At 47.0% G+C, this 22,026-nt stretch overlaps 1 protein-coding gene across 1 annotated transcript in view; it reads right to left on the reverse strand.

The window, feature by feature from the left end:
* Window positions 1–22,026, reverse strand: part of DOCK2 (dedicator of cytokinesis 2) — a 425,439-nt gene that overhangs the window by 57,400 nt on the left and 346,013 nt on the right. The window contains exons 33-34 of the mRNA XM_082456398.1: window positions 14,624–14,772; window positions 5,888–5,973 (exon numbers count right to left, since the gene is read on the reverse strand). Coding sequence (XP_082312524.1) covers window positions 5,888–5,973; window positions 14,624–14,772 — 235 coding nt within the window. The remainder of the gene's footprint in view (window positions 1–5,887; window positions 5,974–14,623; window positions 14,773–22,026) is intronic.

The raw sequence follows: 22,026 nt of genomic DNA on the forward strand, positions 1-22,026 counted from the left end.
TCTACTTTTTAAAAATTTTATTTCATTTATTTATTTATTTTTGGCTGTGTTGGGTCTTCATTGCTGCACGCGGGCTTTCTCTAGTTGTGGCGAGCAGGGGCTTCTCTTGTTGTGGAGCACGGGCTCTAGGCGAGCAGGCTTCAGTAGTTGTGGCTTGCGGGCTCTAGAGCACAGGCTCAGTAGTTGCTCCGCGGCATGTGGGATCTTCCCAGACCAGGGATCAAACCCGTGTCCCCTGCATTGGCAGGAGGATTCTTAACCACTGCACCGCCAGGGAAGCCCCTGTGTGTCTACTTTTATTTGTCTCTGTGTGTTTATGAATGTGACAGATATGGTCAGGAAGGATAAACACCAAACTAAATGCACGCTGCTTCTGACAAGGGGTCTAGGTGGTGGAATAGAGGAAGACAATGTTCATTTTTCAACTGAAATGTGCATATAGTATTTGAACAATTTACAACATTTGTTGTAATAATAATATTCTAAATTTTAAAAACAAAAATTAAAATAGTGACATTCCTTAAGTACCTATCAGCTGCTAGGCACTATTCCAGGCATTGTGTAGGGTGGGGATGGGGAGAAAGATATAAAAAAAAAAAAAAGAAATATAAAAAGAATCATGCCTACCCTCAAGCAGCCCACAGGCTAGGTAGGGAGAGACAGATGGATTAAAATTTTGGTTAATGACTACTTCTTAATCACTTATTCTCCACCAGACATTGTCTAATCACTTTTTCTAAAGAAATGATCACAGTCATTCTGGTAAGTAAAAATTATTCCCCTCATTTTGCAGATGAGGTAATTAATCAAGGCCCAGAGAAGTTAAATGTCCCTCCCAGCATCATTCCGATAGTAAGTGGTGACCTTGGGAATCAAGACAATCACAGGTCAGTATTTTCCGCAGAGAAACATTGTGGTGTGTTCTCAGGCATCTTGAGTAGACAAGCATTTCCCAGGCTACGTCTGTTTCTGCCTACTCTGCCCATAGCAGTTTATAAGTCCCAAGAGCTCCTAAGAGGGGGAAGGTGAGGAAGGCAAGGACTGTGGAGGGTCATTTTGCCCAGAAGCCAAGCCATGCTGCAAGGACGCGATGTCTCAAACTGTGGCTGTGATCAGACTAATGCATCTTCACCATGGAAGAAGCACCTGTTCTCGGCTCTCAAGGAGAGATGCAAATTGCCCTGTGATTTAGGCCTGTCTGGCTCAGTCATCAGCTGTGCCTAACTCCTTCTGGGATGGTCACTTCCAGCCTTGCTTTCCATCTTAATGACAATGCAATGAAACTCTGTCCCAGTGTTTGGGGTGTGATTTCTCACAGCCTCCCAGGTAGAAGGCATCTGAGGGCCTGAGCATGGCCAGACCAGTGGCTCTCTGCCCTGGTCGCATGGTAGAATCACAAGGGGAGCTTTTACAAAGCTCAATCTCCACTCTAGGTCAATGTCTTTGTATCTTTTGGGATGGGAGCCAGGAAGCAGTATTTTATTTTTTCAGTTCTCCAGGTGATTCCAATGTACAGCCAATATTAAGAACAATTGGTTTTGTCTGCTGCTTTGCAGACTTCAGTGTGCATGGGAATCACCTGGGCACTGTGTTCATTGATTCTGATTCAGCAGGTTTGGGGTAAGGCCTGAGATTCTACATTTTAACAAGCTCGCAGGTGATGCTATATGGTTGGTCCTTTGAGAAGCAAGTGTTTAGAAAAACAAAGTCTTGGCTTTCTTAATCTATTTTTTAGCCATAAGGTAAGAAAACTGCTCATATGGTCTAGGGTTGGAGAGGTAGATGGGCAGATTGGTTTGAAATCACCCATCCGTCCACCATCCATCTATCCATCTATCTGTGCACTCAATATGTATTCTTCTGGGAACTAGGGATTCAGAGATCTCAGAACTAGCAATTCACTGACCTCCAGGAGTTCACCGTCTAGCAGTGGAAGCGGATATAGAAATAAAAACTAACTGTAATACATGATACTATCATTTATTGAGTACCTGTGTTCCAGATGTTGTGCTAAGCTGGTTTTACTGATTATCTTGTTTGACACTCACATAATCTTCTCGAGGTAGGCATTGTTAACACCCTCAATTTGTAGGCTAGGCTCGAGGCCCATGGGGCTGAGTTCTAACCTCCATCCTGCCAAGGTCACACAGCTGTTCCTCTCCTTGGAGTCCCGCAGTGGAATGGAAGTGGCAATGAAAAAGAGCTAGGAGACTCTCGAAGTGATGCAATAATCCCTCACTCGGTGGAAGGAGGGATGGCAGAGCACTGGCCACTCCGCATCTATGCTCCTACCTTGGAGCTCACACCTCCCTCGAACAGATCTGCATTCAGTATGGGAGGCCTTCAGAGGGAGGGAGCCCTGACCCACACCTTTGTCAGCGCTTATGGAACTGGACTTTTCATTTATTCCTTTAAAAACTATGTATTGTGTGCTTCTTATGACAGGTCCCCTTTCAACTGAACTGGTCTGAGTGGGATCTAGGCCCCAGAACACACCTTCTCTGTCCCCTTTCAGGCTTCCAGCCCCCTTGCCACTTTTAGAAATATTCCCAGGCAGATGGAATACAGGAGGGTAGAATGTGTCTCATTACTCCATTCAATATGGGACTCTCACTTTAAGACAGATGTGGACTAATGCGAGTGGGCTCCAAGGAGAGCTCCAAGGATGGGGAGGAGGGGCATGCTGTGTAAGGCTGTGCACTGCATGAGAGCACATGAATACTGAAACTCAGCACCACTTCACGCCCTAACCCTTGCGCCTTGACGCAGGGCTTCAGCTGCCACCGGAAGGGAAGCCCTGCTCTATTCACAGAAGCACCATCCAGTTACCAAGCCATGTGCCCACAGAACTGTGTCTGCCCAGAGTGGGCCCTATGTATCAGTGGAGGTCCTGAATGAGGGGCTGGGAAGAAGGGTTAGAGGAGCTGAGGTTGACTAGTCTGGAAGAGGAATGATAGGTGGGCTCATGGCTTCAAATAATCACATCCATATCCACCTGATCAATGATAATAATAACTACTATTTCCAGATTACCTACAAGGTGTCACAAACTGTGCTAAGCACTTCTCATGATGTGTCTTGTTTATTCTCAATAAAAACACTAGGAGTTGTATGGTATTTTTATCCCCAATTTGCAGATAAGGAAACTGAGGCTCAGAAAGTCAAAAGGAAGGAAGGAGCAGGGACTTGGCCCCTGGATGTTCTGATGGGGTCCTGACTCTTCAGGTTGGTCTTGATTAGTTTTGCAAAAATCATTCACGCCTCTATTTCAGGAGAAAAATAATGAGCTGTTTTTGATTTCCTTGACCTCTAAGGACTCCTTTTATAAATGATCGCTCAGGAAGGATTTGAAAATCCTGCTGATCATCTGAAGACTGGCCGCAGGGCCCCATCCGCTTATAAAAATGGAAACTGCCAGCACCAGCCCTGGTTTCACTTCTGGTCAATATTTAGATTTTTCCTTTCTCGAGCTTTAAGAAAAACATTAACTCAGGCAAAATGTCATCTCCCCACTGGACAATCAGTCTCAATACCTACCCGAAGAGCAGATGATGGGTTTCTCCGCTAGCCCAGTGGCCTTTGCTTTCTAGGTGTTTAGTGATGGTTGTGCACAGTGACAGGAGGGGGTGACGGCAGCTGGGACGGTGCTGCCTGGGACTCAGATCTGTCCACTGGGCTCTGCCCGCTGGGCAGGGGAGAGAGGGTCATTGTGAGGGTCAGAGCAAGACCTTCAGTCTGCTTTTGTTGTTAAAGTTAAAATATTCCAAGAGGACTGGGGAAAGAATTCAAGATCAGATATATATCAGAGGATCATACAAATCAGGGAATCTACAATTAAGAGGGAATTTGGGATGTGTGAGTCATATTCCTGAACCTTGGGAGAAGTCCTCACTCTTATCACGGTGTCAGAGATAGAAACTGGGAGTGAGGTGAGGGATCAAAGAACATTTCCTGAGCTTCTACCTGCTGTGTGCACATGCTTTGTAGTTATTCACTCTTCAGTATAACCATAGGAGGCTTATTATCCCCATTTTACAGATGGGCACACTGAAGCCAAAGATGTTGCATGATTGGTCCAAAGTTGTGCAGCTGCTAAGTGGTGGAATCAAGATGAAAATCCAGTGACTTCCTCCAACGATATACTAATGGCCAATATGCACACGAAAAGATGCTCAACATCATTAGCCATGTAGGAAATGCAAACTGAAATGACAATGAGATTTCATTTCACACTGATTACAGGATGGCTATAATCAGTAAGATGGATATTAACAAGTGTTCAGAAGGATGTGGAGAAATTGGAACCCTTGTACACTGCTGGTAGGAAGGTAACTGGTATAGTCACTTTGGAAAATAGTCTGATGGTTCCTCAAAAGGTTAAATACAGGGTTGCCATATGACCCAGCAATTCCACTCCTAGTTATACACCCAAGAGGACTGTAAACATGTGTCCACACAAAAATGTGTATATGAACGCTCAAAGTAGCATCATTCCTGATAGCCCAAAATGGAGACAGTCGAAAAATCCAACCGCTGATGAATGAATGAACAAAATGGGGTATTTCCAAACAGTGAAATATTATTCGGCAATAAAAAGAAGTGAAATACTGACACGTGTTACAGCATGGGTGAACCCTGAGAACATGTTATGAGAAAGAAGCCAGTCACAGAGGACCATGTATCGTATGATTCTATTTGTATGTAATGTCCAGAATAGACACATCCATAGAAACCCCAGAGAAGGGGAGGGGATGATGGATAAGGGGTATGGGCTTTCTTTCGGGAGGTAACAGAAATGTTCTACAATTGACTGTGGTAATGGTTGCACAGCTCCGTGAATATACTAAAAGCCACTGAATTGTACACTTTAGGTGAACTGTATGGTATGTGAATTACATCTCAACGAGCTGTTAAAACAACACAGTGTCCTGAGTCCAAGGCCAGTGCTCCTGGGTGCTATCCACCGCCCACTGCCTCACCAGGCCTGTGCGCTGGAGTCCAGCAGAGCTGGGTTCAGTCCCAGCTTGTCCACTTGACTTGCTTGGCCTAGTTTCCTCGGACAAGACATTTCCCTGAGCTTTGGGGGCCACCCAGGTGAAATGGGATCAAACAGAGAAAACATAACTAAATGAGACAATACAGGGTTCTCCCTGTATTGGAAACCACTTAGCGTGGTTTCCATAAATGTTGGTTGTGACCAATATCTGTCAAAGACTGAGAAAGAATAAAGGAAAAGACAGCAAAAATTATTCCACAGCTAAGAGATAACAAAAGTGAACATTTTGGAAGATTATTTCCCTCTCCCCAACACAGCAAAGTTTCTTTTTATCTGAGCCGTCCCATTAATATCAAAGAAACAGCCACTGCAGAGAGAGATGTGAGATTTCTTCCAAAAATGGAGCCTCTCGGGCTTCCCTGGTGGCGCAGTGGTTGAGAATCTGCCTGCCAATGCAGGGGACACGGGTTCGAGCCCTGGTCTGGGAAGATCCCACGTGCCACGGAGCAACTAGGCCCGTGAGCCACAACTACTGAGCCTGCGCGTCTGGAGCCTGTGCTCCGCAACAAGAGAGGCCGCGATAGTGAGAGGCCCGCGCACCGCGATGAAGAGTGGCCCCCGCTCACAGCAACTAGAGAAAGCCCTCGCACAGAAACAGTAGACCCAACACAGCCAAAAATAAATAATAAATAAATTAAAAAAAAAAAAAGAAACACATCTCTACATAGCCATGGATCAAAGAAAAAGTTAAAAAAAAAAAAATGGAGCCTCTCCAATACCCATGAGCCTACCTCCAGGGGAGTACAGAGCCACTGGAGCCCCCTGGAGTCCTAAGCCCTCCGGCATCGGGCCCACCTTCCCGGCTCCTCCCATGCTGGGCACTGAACTTACATCGACTCCAGCAGCTGCATGTACTGCTCGTCCCCTCGGCCCCCTTCCACCTCGTGGTCCAGCTTGAGGATGATTTCATTTTCAAACTGAAGAAGTAGGAGATGAAAATCAACAATAACATTAGAAGGCTGAATGCTGAAATCAGTCAATTCATTTTTTTAACCAAAGCTTAGGGAGCACATATCATCTCCCAGGTTCGATGCTGAGCACTGGGAGTGCAAAATGGAACAGGATACTACATGTGCCTTTTAGGAGTTCCCGGAGAGCGGAGAAGAGCCATAGATGGTAAGTGCTGGAGCAGAGAGATGGGCATAGGAGAGAGAGAGAGGAAAGTCTACAGGGAAGGCTCACAGCCCATGTCATTTGACCTTGTTCTCAAGTTTATCTTGAAATTTTGCAGGAGAATGGAAAGAGAATGGGCATTCTTAGCAGAGGGTATATAACATGTGCAAAGGCACTGAGGGATGTGACAGAGCACTGATCTTCAGGGAATGGCATGTTGTCATGAACAGCTATTATTTCTGCCTGCCTAGCATTCCTTTCTCTATACTTTGGTAATCACATCAACCCTAATCTCAGTTTGTGAGACTCAGGTGGGCTGATCATACCTCCCTAGCTCTAGGTGTGGGTACATGACACAGGCCAAGCTCCTGATCAGTATCTTTCATTATCCAGACCCTACAATTAAGGCCCAGATCAAGCCAGTGAGACTGAAATCTGAGGTTCTGTTGACACTCTTAGGAAAAAGAAGTCTTTCTGCTTAACTTGAAGATGGAAGGTTTTAAGCCCGGGGCTGCTGGAGAGGACCACAATGAAAGAGCCTGCCTGAGAATGACACCAACGTAGTGGAAAGCAGAGAGGAGGGGATGGAGAGAGACTGAAACCTGGTGCCATTTTTGAGCTCCTGAATCCAGCCATACCTGAAGCTGTCATATTTACATGAATTAATGCCTCAGAGAGTCAAGTCTGGTGACAACTGTAATGGTCAGAGATCAGACTAGCTAAGTGACCTGAAAATAAGTATGCACCTACACACCAAATCTTGTAACACTGAAGCCAGAGAGTATTTTGTCTTCCTACTTTCAATGTCAAGAAGCATTTCACCCAGTTGAGTTCAACATTTTGAAGAGCCATTTGTTGTCTCTCTTACATGGCTGTAATGCAAAAATGGTTTGTATACTGTTTTAATATCATGCCCTGATGAGTCCACGCAAATCATGCAGTCCACCCATCTCCCTTTTTACCACTAGATAAGAAACTGGCACTTAGAGAAGGGAGGGAGGTTCTTGGCAAAGCTCAACAAGGTCCAGGGAGCCCTTGGGCGCTCCTGGATCCTAACTCAGCCCCTTTACCCTCAGTCCTCACAATAACTCCATGAGGTCTGGAAGTCAAGGACCACCTTTAAATGCTATAATGCATGAAAAACAGCCAGCCCCTGCTTAGCACCACCCTCAGTAAGTGTCAGTTATTATTACAGATGAAATAGAGGCCCAGAGAGTTTAAGTGGCTTGTCTGAAGTCTCAGATGAATGGCAGAGACATTTTGGCAGGCTCTTTCCAGTGCACAAAGGATCAAGCCCAGTCGAGTTGGCTGGAATCTTTCGGTGACGGAAGGCAGAGACCAGATTCACTTTCCCTCTGCTTCACATATCATCCGTGGGGCCGTTGCTCCCTCACTTTTGTGGGCTAAGGGCCAAAGGTAAGGACCAGAAGCTTGTGCTGATACGGCTTGTGCTGAGAAAGAATTTCCTGTGAGTTTCCACGGCTGAGGAAGATTTATGGAAGGAGATACACAGGCCTGGAAAGATGGGTAGGATTGTGATAAATAGGAAAAGGAAGGGCATTCTATGTGGGAGCGGGGGCGGATGGACTGAGCAAAGGTGTGGAGCTTGGAATGTGGAGAAAAATGAGGAGAGCATTCAGCTGGGGCAGAGAGTTCAAGCAAGAAAGGATGGAAATAAGAACAGAGACCTAGAAGGAGGCCAATATGGCGAGGGTCTGGGCTGCCACTCTACGCATGAATCATGCCCCTTATATGATGCATTTTGTTAAGCATGTCAAGTGTCATCCAAAGTCGGGGATTGGGGGCTAGCATGATTAGACATGTATACTGTGTCAAGCCTAGGGCAGGAAGAAATATAGCCAAGGGACTACAGGAGTAGGCGCTGACGTTAGGCCATGGTTGGGGTAAATAAGCACTGGCTTTAAATGTCTCCTCCATCCCCTCCACCATCTTGGGAAAGCTAGTAGGTCTTTCTAATCCTCAGTTTCATAGTTTATATCAGGGCTCAGTACACATTTTCTTTAAGGGCCAGATGGTAAATATTTTAGGCGTCGTGGGTCAGTCTCTGTCACAACGACTCACCTCATCTGCTGTTACAGCGCCAAAACAACCATAGCCAATACAAAAACAAATCGGCGTGACTCCAGTCCAGTAAAACTTTATTTACAAAAACAGGTGGCAGGACAGATTTGGCCTGGGGCCATAGTTTGTTGATCCTGATCAATATTATAGGAATAACAGTGGTACCTACCTCATGGGGTAGTTAGGAGGGCTGGGGAAATTTTATTTATAAAGCGCTAGGGGAGTGCGTAGGCTCAAGTATGCACTGGGTCTGCTTGTCATCTTATGATTGCTGCTAATGTTATTGTTATTACTGCTGAATGTTACTGGAAAGCAGTTCTGGGGGAAGAAAACCAGCTTTTCTGTCTAAATTGTTCAATGGTAAATGCTGGCACGATTCCTCCTCGTGAGATGAACTTTCCTTTAGAGCCGAGAAGTGGATGGGGTAAATAAGCACTTGTCTCAGGGTCACAAAAGAGCCCACAGGGAGGGAAATTACAGGGTTCCAGGAATGTGCAGAGCTGATGACGCCAGCCATGCCTGAACCCTCCGGAGTGGGTTAGAGAGGGAAGGCCTCAGTCAAGCACGTCCCAGGGTAGACCCTGGCCCTTTGGGCTGCTGGGGCCAGTGCTGTGCTCTGCTCAGGAGTGGCTATGACCACAGGCTTTGACAACAAACAGACTTAGTTTGAGTCTTGCTTTGACTGTTTTCCCCACCATGTGATGTTGGGCAAGTTAGCAAGCCTTTCTGAGGCTCAGTTTTCTCATCTATTAAATGGAAATTTAAAACAGCACCGACTTTATAGTGCTGTGGCGAGAAGTTAATGGGAAAACACATGTGAAAGGCCTGGCCTGGCGCTTAGCACATAGTAAGTGCTTCATATTTGTTAGCAATCATCATCATGACATTGTTGACACCGTCCTCTTCATTAGCATCATATTACAACAGTCAAGGGAAATGGATATCATCAGCCTCATTTATAAATGAGGAAACTGAGGCAAAGTGGGACCTTTGTCTTGGGTTTCAAAGGATGGATGGACTTGACTTAGCGTACTCCCAAGGGTCCCGTACACTCCCAAACATACACTACGTTATGTCACCATGACAGGCCTTTCCCCCCAACACTGTCACTATGCAGAGCTTAGGGCGTAGCTCTGGCTTCTCCAAACTAATTCTATTTCATCCCACTACAAGACTGCATCACATCACTGACTCCTTCCCCCACCCCTGCAAGATGGATATTTGTTAAGGAGCATCCTCGGGTTACTTTCACAAAAGTTACATGCCGCAAGGCCCAATACCGATCTTAAACACTCAGGAAAACGGGGTGAGCTCTAGGAGCCCAGACCTCCTCTTGCAGCAGAATGACATCACGTGGGCCTCACATTTGCATCCTGCCTTTCCTGCACGGTTTCCTCTGCCTCTCTTGACTGCTTTAGAACCTCTTGGCTATTTTCATCATCTTGTTTGCCTAGAACATTTTTTTGATAGGAGCCAGGCCCCTCCGAAGTGTGAAATTTAGGGAGTAAGAGCTCTTCTTCAGCTACCTTCAAAGGTAAAGTGCTGACATAATCACTTTTCCAAAGTGATTGGCACATCCAATGACATGGGAGGGGGCAGAGATAGTGTGACAGGCCAGGATGGCAGAGAGATAACAAAGATGAAACTGGCACCAGTAAGTCAGCCTGTGGTCTCCTCTGTTAACTAAATGCTGGTTGTCCTGGGGTGGGCTGAAGCCGACGTGGGAGGAGGCTGGAGGAGATAGTGTCATGTGAGGAGGGATGCCGATGCGAGTCAGGGCAGCGTCCTAATTTTCTTTGAGTTATCTCATCTCTTCCTGTTTCATTTCATCCCCCATGGAGCTTGAGTTTGGGAACCTATAATGGTATTATGATACACATTTTATGGATGAAAAACTGAGACTGAGAAAGGTTAAATAACCTACCCAAATTTATTCAGCGTATAAGCAGCAAGTCTATCTGACTCCAAAGCACAGTGTCCAGAAGACAGTAGGTGCTCAGTACATATTCAGTGAATTGATTTGCACTTTTCCACATTATGTTCTAAGCCATTTGAATCACCAGTTCACTCCATGCCAAGACTCAGTCTCAGTGGAATCTGCCAAACTGATATCTTTGTCCATTAATTCATTCAACAAGCAATTATTGAGTTCCTGCTGTGTTCCAGGCATTGTTTTAGGTGCTGCTGTCAAATGCTATTATCTCTTCCTTCTCTGAGAAAGGGATTCTCTCTGGATCTCCTGCCTGCTGAGAGCTCAGACCCTCCTGCTGATTAGTACCTAATCCTGTTCTACAATCTGCCTCACAGGTAACCCCCCTACTCAGTCTCTACATCCCAGAACCTCCATTCCTTCCCACCAACATCATCTGGAAAGCCCACAGTCCCTCCCTCCACAAAAAATTGGCGAGCAAGACAACTGGTCTACCCAGCCTCCTACGGGGTTACTCAGGCAGTGGTCAGCCACACTCATTATCCTACATTATAAAACCATTCACTGGAATGTTCCTCTCTGTACCAAGGCAGTGGTGGGATGGAGGTCTAAATGCCTCCATTCATACTGAGAACATTGACATGGTTCACGTCACATTCACGTCAGGCACTTGACAGGTGCTGGGAGCTCAGGCCTGAGGGAACCGCTTTGGCCCTCAAAGAGGAGCTCACAGTCTTGTGATGGAGGCAGACCTATGAGCAGGTTGTCATGCTATGGGGCACAGGTGACATGCCTGAGCTCCATGCAGGTAGGACTAGATGCATTTCACTTTAACTGAGGCATGGCCACGCCAGCCACAGCGTGGCCAACTCAAGGCCCCTCTTGCTGTCCACAGCCCCACCAAGGGAATCATGGAGTATACCAGGGACATGAAATCCAATCCCAGTTAAAGACAGAGACAGTCTGGGGTGAAGTGATGTACTCCTGAGGGGTAACGGCTGTCAGTCAAATGCATCGGGCATTTAATTAGGGCTAGAGGGGGAGGGAGGGAAATCTGGAGATGAGGTTGCATATGAAACTTATAGCAGAGAGACTGCCCTGGAGCCTCCTTCTCCCCACCCCAGCCACTCAGAGTCTACCCTCTTCCTGTCCCAGTTCCATCCATGCTCATCCTGCTGGAACAAATCTTGGTCTCTTGCTTCCAGATGCTCCACTGCCCCAAGAAGCAGGAAAGGCTTTCCCAAAATGTGAGGCCACAGCTGAAGGATGACTAGGATTCTTCACGTGAAGAAATCAAAGGAAGAGCCCAGCAAAGGGATGACAGCAAAGGAACTACAAGACATTGGGTATCAGGCCAGAGGGCCTGGTGTGAGCCGGGAGCAAAGGCCCTGCTGAGTTCTCCTGTGAGCTCTGCTAGTTCCATTAAAACCCACATTTTAGAAAGGGAACCCTGTCATCTTCTGGGCAGGTGGTTCTTCCCTTATCTCATTATTTGGCATCGTGCACTAATAACAGTTTGCACACGAGGCCTCCTGGGTCTCAAATCCCGGTTCTGCGGTTCATTCTGGATCTGGCCATCAGGGCAGCTTGGGGCTCATGGGGGCCCTGCTTCCTCCCTGTCCTGGGGACACCGCCCATGGCTGCTTACTCTGAACAAAGCGGTGACAGCTGGGTCTGCTCATCCCACAGCTGGGCTCCCACCAAGCATGCAGCTTGTGTTCACATGGGATGATACCCCATGAGTCAGCCTGACTGTCCCATCCCTTTTGATAAGGTAGCAATGAAGAGAAGCAACTGGGGAAGGAGCTTACGATGAACACACGCCTGGAGCAAGGAGCCCGGGGATGACCCCATTCATGGAGAATAGGTGGGTGCATGCCACAGGGATGCCTCAATAAGGGAATCCATTAGGGCAGGAAAATCACACTACAGGCAAGCCTCAGGAGACACGAGGCCACCAAACACAACTGTCAGGTTGTAATCCAGAAAGGACGTGCGTGTGCTTCTCCTTTGGACATTGTATACCATCAGTACTGGGAGTGTATCTTTTGCACACCTGCTCCCAGGACATCTTCTGAGCCAGCTGGTGCCCATACCACTGGGGGGGAGTGCTGACCTGAGGGGAAGCACGATGCCCTTCATCCCATGTACTGTGCCCTTCACAGGTCCCCAAGCTCACAGGCTTTTCTTCCCCCTTAAAAGGCAGCAGATTCCAGACGACCATCAAACACTCGATCCAGGGCTGCGCCTTCTACTCCCCACCCCAGCTGGTTGGATATGGTGTCTTTCTCCACCTGAACTCCTCACCCAATTTCTTTACAGGCTCCTTGCAGGGGGGGAGATGGTCGCCAGCCTTTCTGGGACCAGAGAGCTCCCACCAGTCCCTGGGCGGGGAGTGCACCCTCCCACACTGAGATCATCACAGCTAACTAGTCTCTTCCCTCTTAGAACCACCTTTTCCAAAGTGACTGGCACAGCCAATAGATGTTTCTTCAAGAAATAAATTTGAGAAATTCAACAGGTCTGTTTACCGTGGAACAGCTCAGTGCCTTGGCTATGTTAATGTGCGTTGGAAGTCTCCAACAGGGGTTATGGCATGCAGGGGCTTCCCAAGGTATTTAACCTCCAAACCCTCTTCCCTAGAGCATCTGGTGGGATTAGAGCTCCATGGAACAGTTTTTGAGAAGGCACTGCTTGAAAGGATGCCACTCATTCTTCCGTTCAGCCAGCACTTACTGCGATGAGGCCAGTGGCTGGATAGTGCAGTGGGCACAGCCTGGGCTTGGGATTGTAGTGATCTGTGTGTTGCAACCTCTGCTCTGCCTCTTTCTTGATGTGTGACTTCGGGTGAGTGACTTCACCTCTCTAAGCCTCAGCGCTTCCATCTTAAAATTGGGTGGTAATGCTGCCTACCTCACAGGGCTGTAATAAAAAGTCCATCCCATGAACTACTGTATGGAAGTTATTTACAGTGCTTGACACAGAGTAAACGCCCAGTTAATGGCAGTCATTGTCACCATCATCATCATCACTTTTATGACATGAAGATGAGGAGGATGCAGAAATGAGTTTAGTGCGAGGCAATGTATAATACGGATACCTCAGACAGCTGGAATGACATAGGAATAGAGGGCAAAGATCTCTTAAAGGATGAGCGTTGGAGTGGGCTTTGCAGGATTGGTAGGAGTATAGACGATGTTGGCAGGAAGGACTGTGAATGTGGCAGAGAACCTGAGGAAGAGGAAACGTGAAGGAGGACGCTCACCAAGGCAACGCAATTCAGGTGAGCTGGCGGGGGCGGCGGGGGCGGGGGCAGTTGCCTGGAGAATAGGTGAGGGGGAGGAAGGAGTTGGAGGAAATGGCTGGAACATTTGATGGAAGGCCAGAGCAAGGAAGGCCTGGAATGCAGGAGACAGGGTTTGGACTTTATTTGGTGAGGATTAGAGAACCAGTGAACAATGGGAGGGTAAGGTCTGCAAGGATTTTAAGGAAAAGCGCTTTGGAATCTGCTGCCTTTTAGAAGGCACTTAGGTACCTGCTTTAAGGAAAATTGTTTGGCGGTCAGACGTGGTATAGAATGAGAGGCAGAAATGCAGCAGGGCCGGGGGGAGGGCACGGAGCCCAGTTAGGGGGAGCACCAGGTGAGAAGGGGGCTGAGCGGACAGGAGGGCGAGACCTGGAGTTACTGCTAAGGCAACCTTGGCAGGACTTAAAGACACACCTTCCTAAACTGGGAGTGACTGCTGACTGTTGCCAGGAACCTGCTGTGGAAACCAGTGCTTATTCCACTGGCGGAAACATCTGGAGTGACTGGGCCCAGAAAACGGTCCTTATCCTTCCAGTTTGAGGGATTTTCAATGAAGATGCTTGGTCAGTGGCCCTCGCGTTTGACACAGGTGGCTCACTCCCTGCATGCTGGGGAAAGCCTCCCATTCCTTCCCCGCGGCAGGTCTGCGGGGCCTCCCTACGCATGGGCCTTGGGCTCTACTTGCTCTCAACCCTGATGCATGGCCAAGTCTGACACTTGGCGGGGTAGGCTCTCTCTCAGCTATTCAGATCTTCCGAGTCATCCCAGAAGCAGAAGTGCTGGACAGAGGTGGGTGTCAGGTTGCAGCAGGTGGGAGGGAGGGGGCCTTTGGACACACCTTGAGGGGACTCTTCAGTACAGAAATAGAATCCTTACTATTTCCTGTTGAGAAAGGGACCACGCTGATACACAGCAAGAAAGTGCATTTTAATCTCGGCCTCGGGCAGGAAAGTGTGATAGAATACCGACCAAATCTCATCTGCCAGCTCATTCAGGGCACATGAGTGAATAAATGTCCCCAGCCTACCGTCAAGCCTCTGAATGAAGCCCAGGCAGATGGAACAAGGATATCATTATGGGGAAATGGGCTGGGGATTAGGGATGCTGGCATGAGTTTCCAGCCTCATTTTTTTACCTTTTTGAAATCCCCGCTCCTTTGATATTCACACAGCATCATGTCGAAGAAGATTGGGATGGTGGCTTTCCGGAGCTCAGCCTCAGGGATAAGTGTCATCTCTAATATAGGTCCCACCATGCCTGGGATGAAGCAGATTTTGTTCTGGCCTGAAAGAGAAGAGGGACATGGACCCATGAGACAGTTTTCATGATGCACAGGTTCTCAGACCATGCCTGGGGAAAGAAAAAAAGGGAGGCAAAACTGTAAAAACAACAGTTAACACTGATACAGATGTTTACCGGGATCCAGGCGCCATTTTGGACACTTTACGTACATCCACTCTTGTAAGAGACATGTGCATCTTCCAAAACAAGCTCCGTTGTTAAGGATAATAACCCAGGCGTGTGGAAAGCACGTCGCTGTTTATAAGGGTTTTCACCTGCATCACCTCCTTTGCATATACGGCCTTGACGGAATATGTTAGTGATGGCAAATCACAGGGACACTTGAAATTATGTCTGTCTGCAACACAAGCCATGTTTCTGAGATTTGGAAAACATGCTTTTACCAGCTGTTTCATGAAAACAAGAAAAGCAAACTTTGCTGCCAAGAACCTGCTGTAAAAGTATGGTCAGTGTAATAGCGGGAGTTAAAACATCGCTTATGGTCAGATAAACTACAACTGCTTGTTTCTTCTGCCTCATTTCAAGACATTCCTACGTCCCCTCCCCTGGCTCTTGGCATTCTTGCCACACTGGCCTGGTTCCACTGTCACAAGCTCACCTTGCTTCCTCACTGCCAGACACACTGCTCCTTTGTTGGTAATATTTTTCCCTGCCTGTTCCCCAACATCTGCCCATTACCACCTGGCTTCTCATGGATGGATAGGCTGAGAAAAGCCCTACTGCATGCCCACCCCGCTGCCAGCTATGTCAGATACTGCACTGGTTGGTGGTCTGTCTTCTTAGTCAACTTGGCAATGATGTCTTCATTTGATAAATGTCTGCCTCCCCCACAGAGAGCTTTGTGAGAGCAGAGATCATGTCTGTTGTTATTGTTGTATCTGTAGCACTGAGCATAGAACATATTAGATCCTCAGTAAATGTCTGCTGAATGAGGAAGTAAATTTGTCTAGCTCCTACATTCACTGGCTATGTGTCTTGGATATGTGTCTTATAAAAATGCGATCACAATGCCCACCTGTTGAGAAGACCATGTGAAAATATGTCTGTGTATACTTAGCCCAGAGCCCGGGAGAATCAGCACCGAGAGGGAGGGGTAGCGTGGCCCAGTGGTTAAGGGCACTGATTCTGGATGTAGATTGCCTGAATTATGTAAATGGATTCTGCCATCAACTAGCTATGTGATGTTGGGCAAGTTGACCCCTTGAGGCCTCCGTGTCCTCATCTGTAACGTGACAGAATAACAGTATTTATTTCATAGGGTTGTTGTAAAGAATAAATGAATTATTATTTATCAAGCACCCTGGACGGTGCTTGGCACGTGGCACACTTCATATAGTGTTAGCTATTGCTGCTGTGATGTTTGGCCAAAACGAACCATGAAGGGCAGCCTTGTTGAGCAGAATGGATCAGACTCCTCAGAATACACACGTCAGATGTGGCAGAGGAGGGGAAAAGAGAGGGGCACTTAAGGATTGCGGGGATTTCCTAGGGAGCATGGGCAAGGCTATCCCAGCAACCCTGTCACTGAGCTGACACCCAGGTGTTTCATCAGCAGCTGCCTCTTTCTCTTCCTGAGTTTCAGAACCTAAGAAGCCCATCCTGGTTTTCCCCATTGTCAGGATGCACACTGGTGGTCTCCGCCAGGGGGAGAGAGCTCCTGGGGTGCAGAAACTCAGGCGGTATGGCGTATAGCCTGGCGCTGCTGCTTTCGAATAAAGCTGAGAAGAGGAGCCAAGAGGGAAGGCAGCAAGAAAATGAATCTTAATTCAGCCTAAATGAGGCTTAATGTTGGAGTGAGTATTTCCCCAGAATTCAGATAAAAAAGGCATCATCCTAGGAATATCTTCGGCTAGTGAGAATGAAATGATGAAGGCAGGCAGAGAGTTGAGTGAAACATAAAGACACTTTACCAGGATATCAGCTTCATTATATGATGTATTTGGATTATACTTCACATTGGTCCAAACAGAAAAAAAGGGGAAAAAAAACTAGCTTTCCTGCAGGTTTATAGTAACTGCTAATCTAGGTTTCTGATTTTGTCCTTCAAGATCCTTTAAACCCTCAGTGGGGTTTTAAAATTCAAAGTCGACTGCAATAATAAGTAGAAGGTAAATGAGAAACTGTCAGATAAGCCACCATGGAATGAGAGAAATTGCTTATACAACAAAGGCCTTTAGAATACTGGAGGGCATTGGGTCTGATAAGGATATATTTAAGATGGTTTAAAATAAAGAGCGGACATGCCATAGACCAGGGATTTCTTAGACACTTTTGACCTGCATTCAGTGGAAGAGATGTTTGGAAGAATAGGGAAAGAGGAGAGAAAGAGATGCTGCTCTTTAAATGCAGTGTGATTTCAACGGCACTTACAATGTTCCAGAAGGAAATTTTATTCATTTACATCAAAAATGGAATTTCAGCACATTGGATTTTGTGTTCAGGTAACCTGAATGTGTACCTTTATAATCATAGATGCCCACACATGCACACAAACACAGAGAACATATTTGTGGCTAAGTGAATGCAAACTCATTTGGGAAAAAAAAAAAAATTTCCTCATTCGAGAGACACGTCTGCTGCTGTTTTCAATAAAAGGCAAGGAAGGGAATGGGTGAGAGGGTCTTTTTCATATAATGGAGGCTGACTCTCCCTGGGAACAGATACAAAGTGCCGATAAGCCAGCAGGATAAATCCAAATGCCGAGTTACACGGGCTTCCGGAAAGGATCCGGTGGTAATGAGAGCACAGGGAAGAGCTTAGGTGTGCGGGTGGAAAGCAGTCCCCTGTGCTCTCCGGCCTCAGTTTCCAGTCTGTGCAATGGCCTTGTCTATCACACCTCTCAGGAGGAGACCGTGAGATTGCAGGCCAAGGGTCTGAGGGCACTAAGAAGGCGACCTGGCAACAAAGAAACAAAGAAAGAAAAAAGGAAGAAGGAAGGGAGGAGGGTAGGGAAGGAGGAAGGAAGGAGACAATCCCGTGAACCAGGCTGAGAATGAAGGTGGGCAAGTTGCTGACCTCAGAGGGCTGACAGGGCACCAGGGGCACTCGAGCTGAGAGCGTGAGGCCCTGTGAGGGCTGGCACAGACCCTGAAATGAACGGGATGAGGGCAAGTTACCACCCCCTGGATTTCAGCGTCCCGCAAGCCTCCTTGGGGACTCTGAAATAAAGCCGGGCTGATCAGAAAAGACCACTCATTCACTTCAAAAGAGGAAGAAAGAACACAGATCTCTGCTCCTCCTTCTCAGGCTTGGAAAATCTCCCTCCCGGCACTGCTCTAAGACAGGCGGCTGTTTCTCTCCTTGTTACCCAGAACATGCCCAGCCCCGGCTTCCCTCCAGGCCCTGTAGAATCTCTGAGCCTGGTAACTTGGGTCAAGTCCCCCCCACTGCCACTCCAGGCCGTGCGGCTTTGTGCCTGTCACTTAATGTCCCTGAGCCTCTGTTATCTCATCTGTTAAATGGAGATAATAATCATAATCCCTGCCTGGAAGAATTGTTGAGAAGCTTAAAGAGCTTTGTACAGGGTCTGGCTCATTAGAAAGGCTCAGGAAGTGCTGATGCTGATTATGATGACGACGCTGCAGAGCAGTACAAGCTCAGCCGAGGGTGGGTTCTGGAAAAAGCAACGTGAGGAGACCGGGTCGACCTCATGGAGCCCCCTGGGGCTTTTCGTGGAACTTCTCAGTCCAGTCAGTTTGTTCGTTCACCTCTAGAGTGAAGGGCTGGCATGGGAAGAAGGTCGGATTAGACGGATCTTATCTCCCATGGCTGACATTCACCACCCTCTAAACCCTTCTCTATCCTATCGAAACATGTTCTTATCTGTTCTCAAAGATGTTTGAAGGGACTTCCCTGGTGGCTCAGTGGTTAAGAATCTGCCTGCCAATGCAGGGTATACGGGTTCGAGCCCTGGTCCAGGAAGATACCACATGCTGCGGAGCAACTAAGCCAGTGAGCCACAACTACTGAGCCTGCGCTCTAGAGCCTTCAAGCCACAACTACTGAGCCCGCGTGCTGTAACTTCTGAAGCCCATGCACCTAGAGCCCATGTTCCACCACAAGAGAAGCCACCACAATGAGAAGCCCACACACCACAACGAAGAGTAGCCCCCGCTCGCCACAACTAGAGAAAGCCCGCGTGCAGCAACAAAGACCCAACGCAGCCAAAAATTAAAAAATAAAAATAAATAAATTTATTTAAAAAAAAAAAGATGTTTGAAAAGCCCCAGTCTGATTATGTTGGACCACAGCTTACAGTCCTTCCATGGGTCCCATTGCTCTGCAGGCCCATTTGGCCCGATGCTCCATCTCTATACCCCAGCCTCCCTCCACTGGCCTGCCTCCTGTTCCTCCGGTTCGCCCTGCTTCCCCCTCCTCAGGCCTGCACACTGCCCCCTTCTGCCCACCATGCTCTTCCCTCCCTCTCCCTGACCCCATCACCACCCTGAATCCTATCACCACCGCCTCCACAAGTAAATCTTACTCGTTCTCTATCCAGTATGGAAGCTACTTGGCTACATGTGTCTTGGAGCACTTGAAATAAGGCTACTCCGAGCTGAGATGTGCTGTAAGTGTAAAAAAAAAAACCCACTAGATTTCAAAGAAAGAGTTCTGAAAAACAAACCAAGAAGAGGTAATATATCTCAGTAATGTTTTACACTGGTTACATGTTGAAATGATAACACTTTGGAATATGGGGTTAAATAAAACATATTGTTAACATGAATTTCACTGCTTTTTAAATACTTTTTAAAAAAAAATTTGGACACTAGAGAATTTAAATTTAGACAGGTGGCTCACATGTTACTTCCTCAGGACAGCACTGCTTTGGAGCTCAGGGCTCCCCCCGTTCCTCATCAAGGCCACCTTCAGCTCACTCACTAGGCAGGAGTTCTTTACACACTCTCTGGGTGCCCCCAGCTTCTGCTCTACAGCTATGTCCCCTTGCAACCATAATTATATAGCTCTGCAATTAGTTTGTTACTATTCAGTGCAAAGTCCATGAGGTTGGGGGCTATGTCTCTAACTACAACTGTTTTCAGTCGTAGCCTCAGCTACAGGCATAGTGCCTGGCACTTGCAGGGTACTTGTCTTCATTTCCTGTTGCTGCTATTATAAATCACCACAGACAGTGGCTTAATGCAGCACAGATTAATCTTATGCTTCTGGAGGTCAGAAGTCTGAAATGGGTCTCGCTGGGCTAAAGTCAAGTGTGAGCGGGGCTGAGTTCTTTCTGGAGGGTCTAAGGAGGAAATTGTTTCCTTCCCTTCTCCAGCTTCTAGAGGTTGCCCACATTCCTTGGCTCATGGCCCCTTCCTCCATCTTCAAGCCGACGGTGTTGCTTTTTCTAATCTATCCCCGACTCCCCTGCCTCCTGTCTTTGCTTACAAGGACACTGTAATTGCATTGGGTCCACGTGGATAGTCCAGGATACTCTTACCATCTTCAAGATCCTTAATTACACCTAAAAAGTCTACTTTGCCACGTAAGGTAATTTATACACAGGTTCTGGGGGTTAGGACTTGGACATCTTTGGGGAGCTATTATTCTGCCTATCACAGTGCTCAATATTTGTTGTTAAATGAATCAATGAATGGGTGGATGGATGGATGCCTTTCTAATCCCATTTCCTATTTCTTCCCAGCAGCTTCTCCCCAACTCTAAGAAGCCATGCTTGCTTAGTCTGGTTGCTCTCCTGGAATAGCTGCCCTTCCCCCGTTCCCCTCTGTTTCAGTTCTGACCAACCTGGGGTCTAATTCAAGAGCCATTTACCCAAAAGAGCCATCCTCCTGTTTGCCTGAACTCCTGAGTCTCCACCACACATTTCACATTAAAGAACATGCTCTTACTTTGTTCTTTAAACTCTTAGTTTGTTCTACTCTCAGAGGTGGATGGTAGGCTCTTCCAGGCAGGGCAGGGACCGTGCCTTATACTTTCCCAACTCCCCCGTCCTTCCCTGGAGCTTAGCACCAAGCTGGGCACCCCACAGATGCTTAAAAAGTAATGGCGCAGTTGCTCTCACAGCTCTGCCGGGAGTGACCTCCCCACGTGTGAGGCCATGATGCCAGCCGCTGGAATTTGTCTTTCTTTCCCATGAAGACTGTTAACACAGCAGACCGGCATTAACCCAAGTGAATGTGGGATGGTTAAGTACAAAGTCATTTTGGCAAAACGTGCATTGCTTCACTCTAAGCAGAAATCAAATGTTATGATGCTACATTATCAGGAAAAGTACATTATATTTGGCATCATCCCAGGATTCAAAGACACAAATGGCATTAACCCTTTAGTGGCTGGGTCCTAGTACCAACATATGGTCCTTCTCTCCATAAAGACTTCCCTGCATGTACCCTCTTCTCACAAAAGCACGCACACACATACACACAGATGTCTAGACTTGTCCCTGAATAATCTTCCAGCCTGAGATTATCTTTGCAATTAGCTATCTTATAATCACAGGGTTGCTCAAATCTCTCCTGATGAGAAAAAGATGATGATACTGATGATCATAGTGATGGTGTCCTGATTGCACTGGGCATTAAAACAAAATTTTAAAACTTAACATGCATTATGATTTACTCATTATCAGCAGTCTTTGCAAAACGTAGTTGGCTATTTCATACTCTTTGAAAATAATTTGCATACTCTGAAACAAATTATTAGTAAGAACATTGGACTTCAGGTCAAGAGTCTGGCTCTTTTGCCTCAGCTGAGTCACTGATTTGTTGTTGACCTTGGGAATGTCCTTGTGCCTCTCTGGGCCTCAGTGACCTCACCTGTAAAATCAAGGCATTGAATTAGATGATGTATCAGATAGGGATGTAGCAGAAATCTGATCACCATGGCTAAACTGAGTAAGTTCTGCTTTAGTTTTCTTCCTTAACAAGAAGCCAAAGATGGTCAGTCCAGAGCTGCTCCTCCATCCTTAGGGTGTGACTCTTGTCTTCATGGCTTCAAGGTGGCTACCACACCTCCAGGCATCTTACTGTTTCCCAGAAAGGAAGAGGGGGAAAGACTATGGGCAAAAAATGTGTTGTGCTCATTGAATTTGTCCCCCTTCCTTTTACTTTAATTGGGAAAAAATGTTTTCCTGAAGCCCCAGGAAGTTTATTTCTTCTGATTCTCATTGGCTAGAGCGGGGTCACATGGCCATCACCTGCTACAAGTCATTGTTAACTGAGCAAATTGTGATCATGAAATAAAAAATCAGGGATCAGTTAGCCAGGAAGAAGGATG

The sequence above is a fragment of the Balaenoptera physalus genome (assembly GCF_965194825.1).
Source record: "Balaenoptera physalus genome assembly, chromosome: 3".
Lineage (NCBI taxonomy): Eukaryota > Metazoa > Chordata > Mammalia > Artiodactyla > Balaenopteridae > Balaenoptera > Balaenoptera physalus.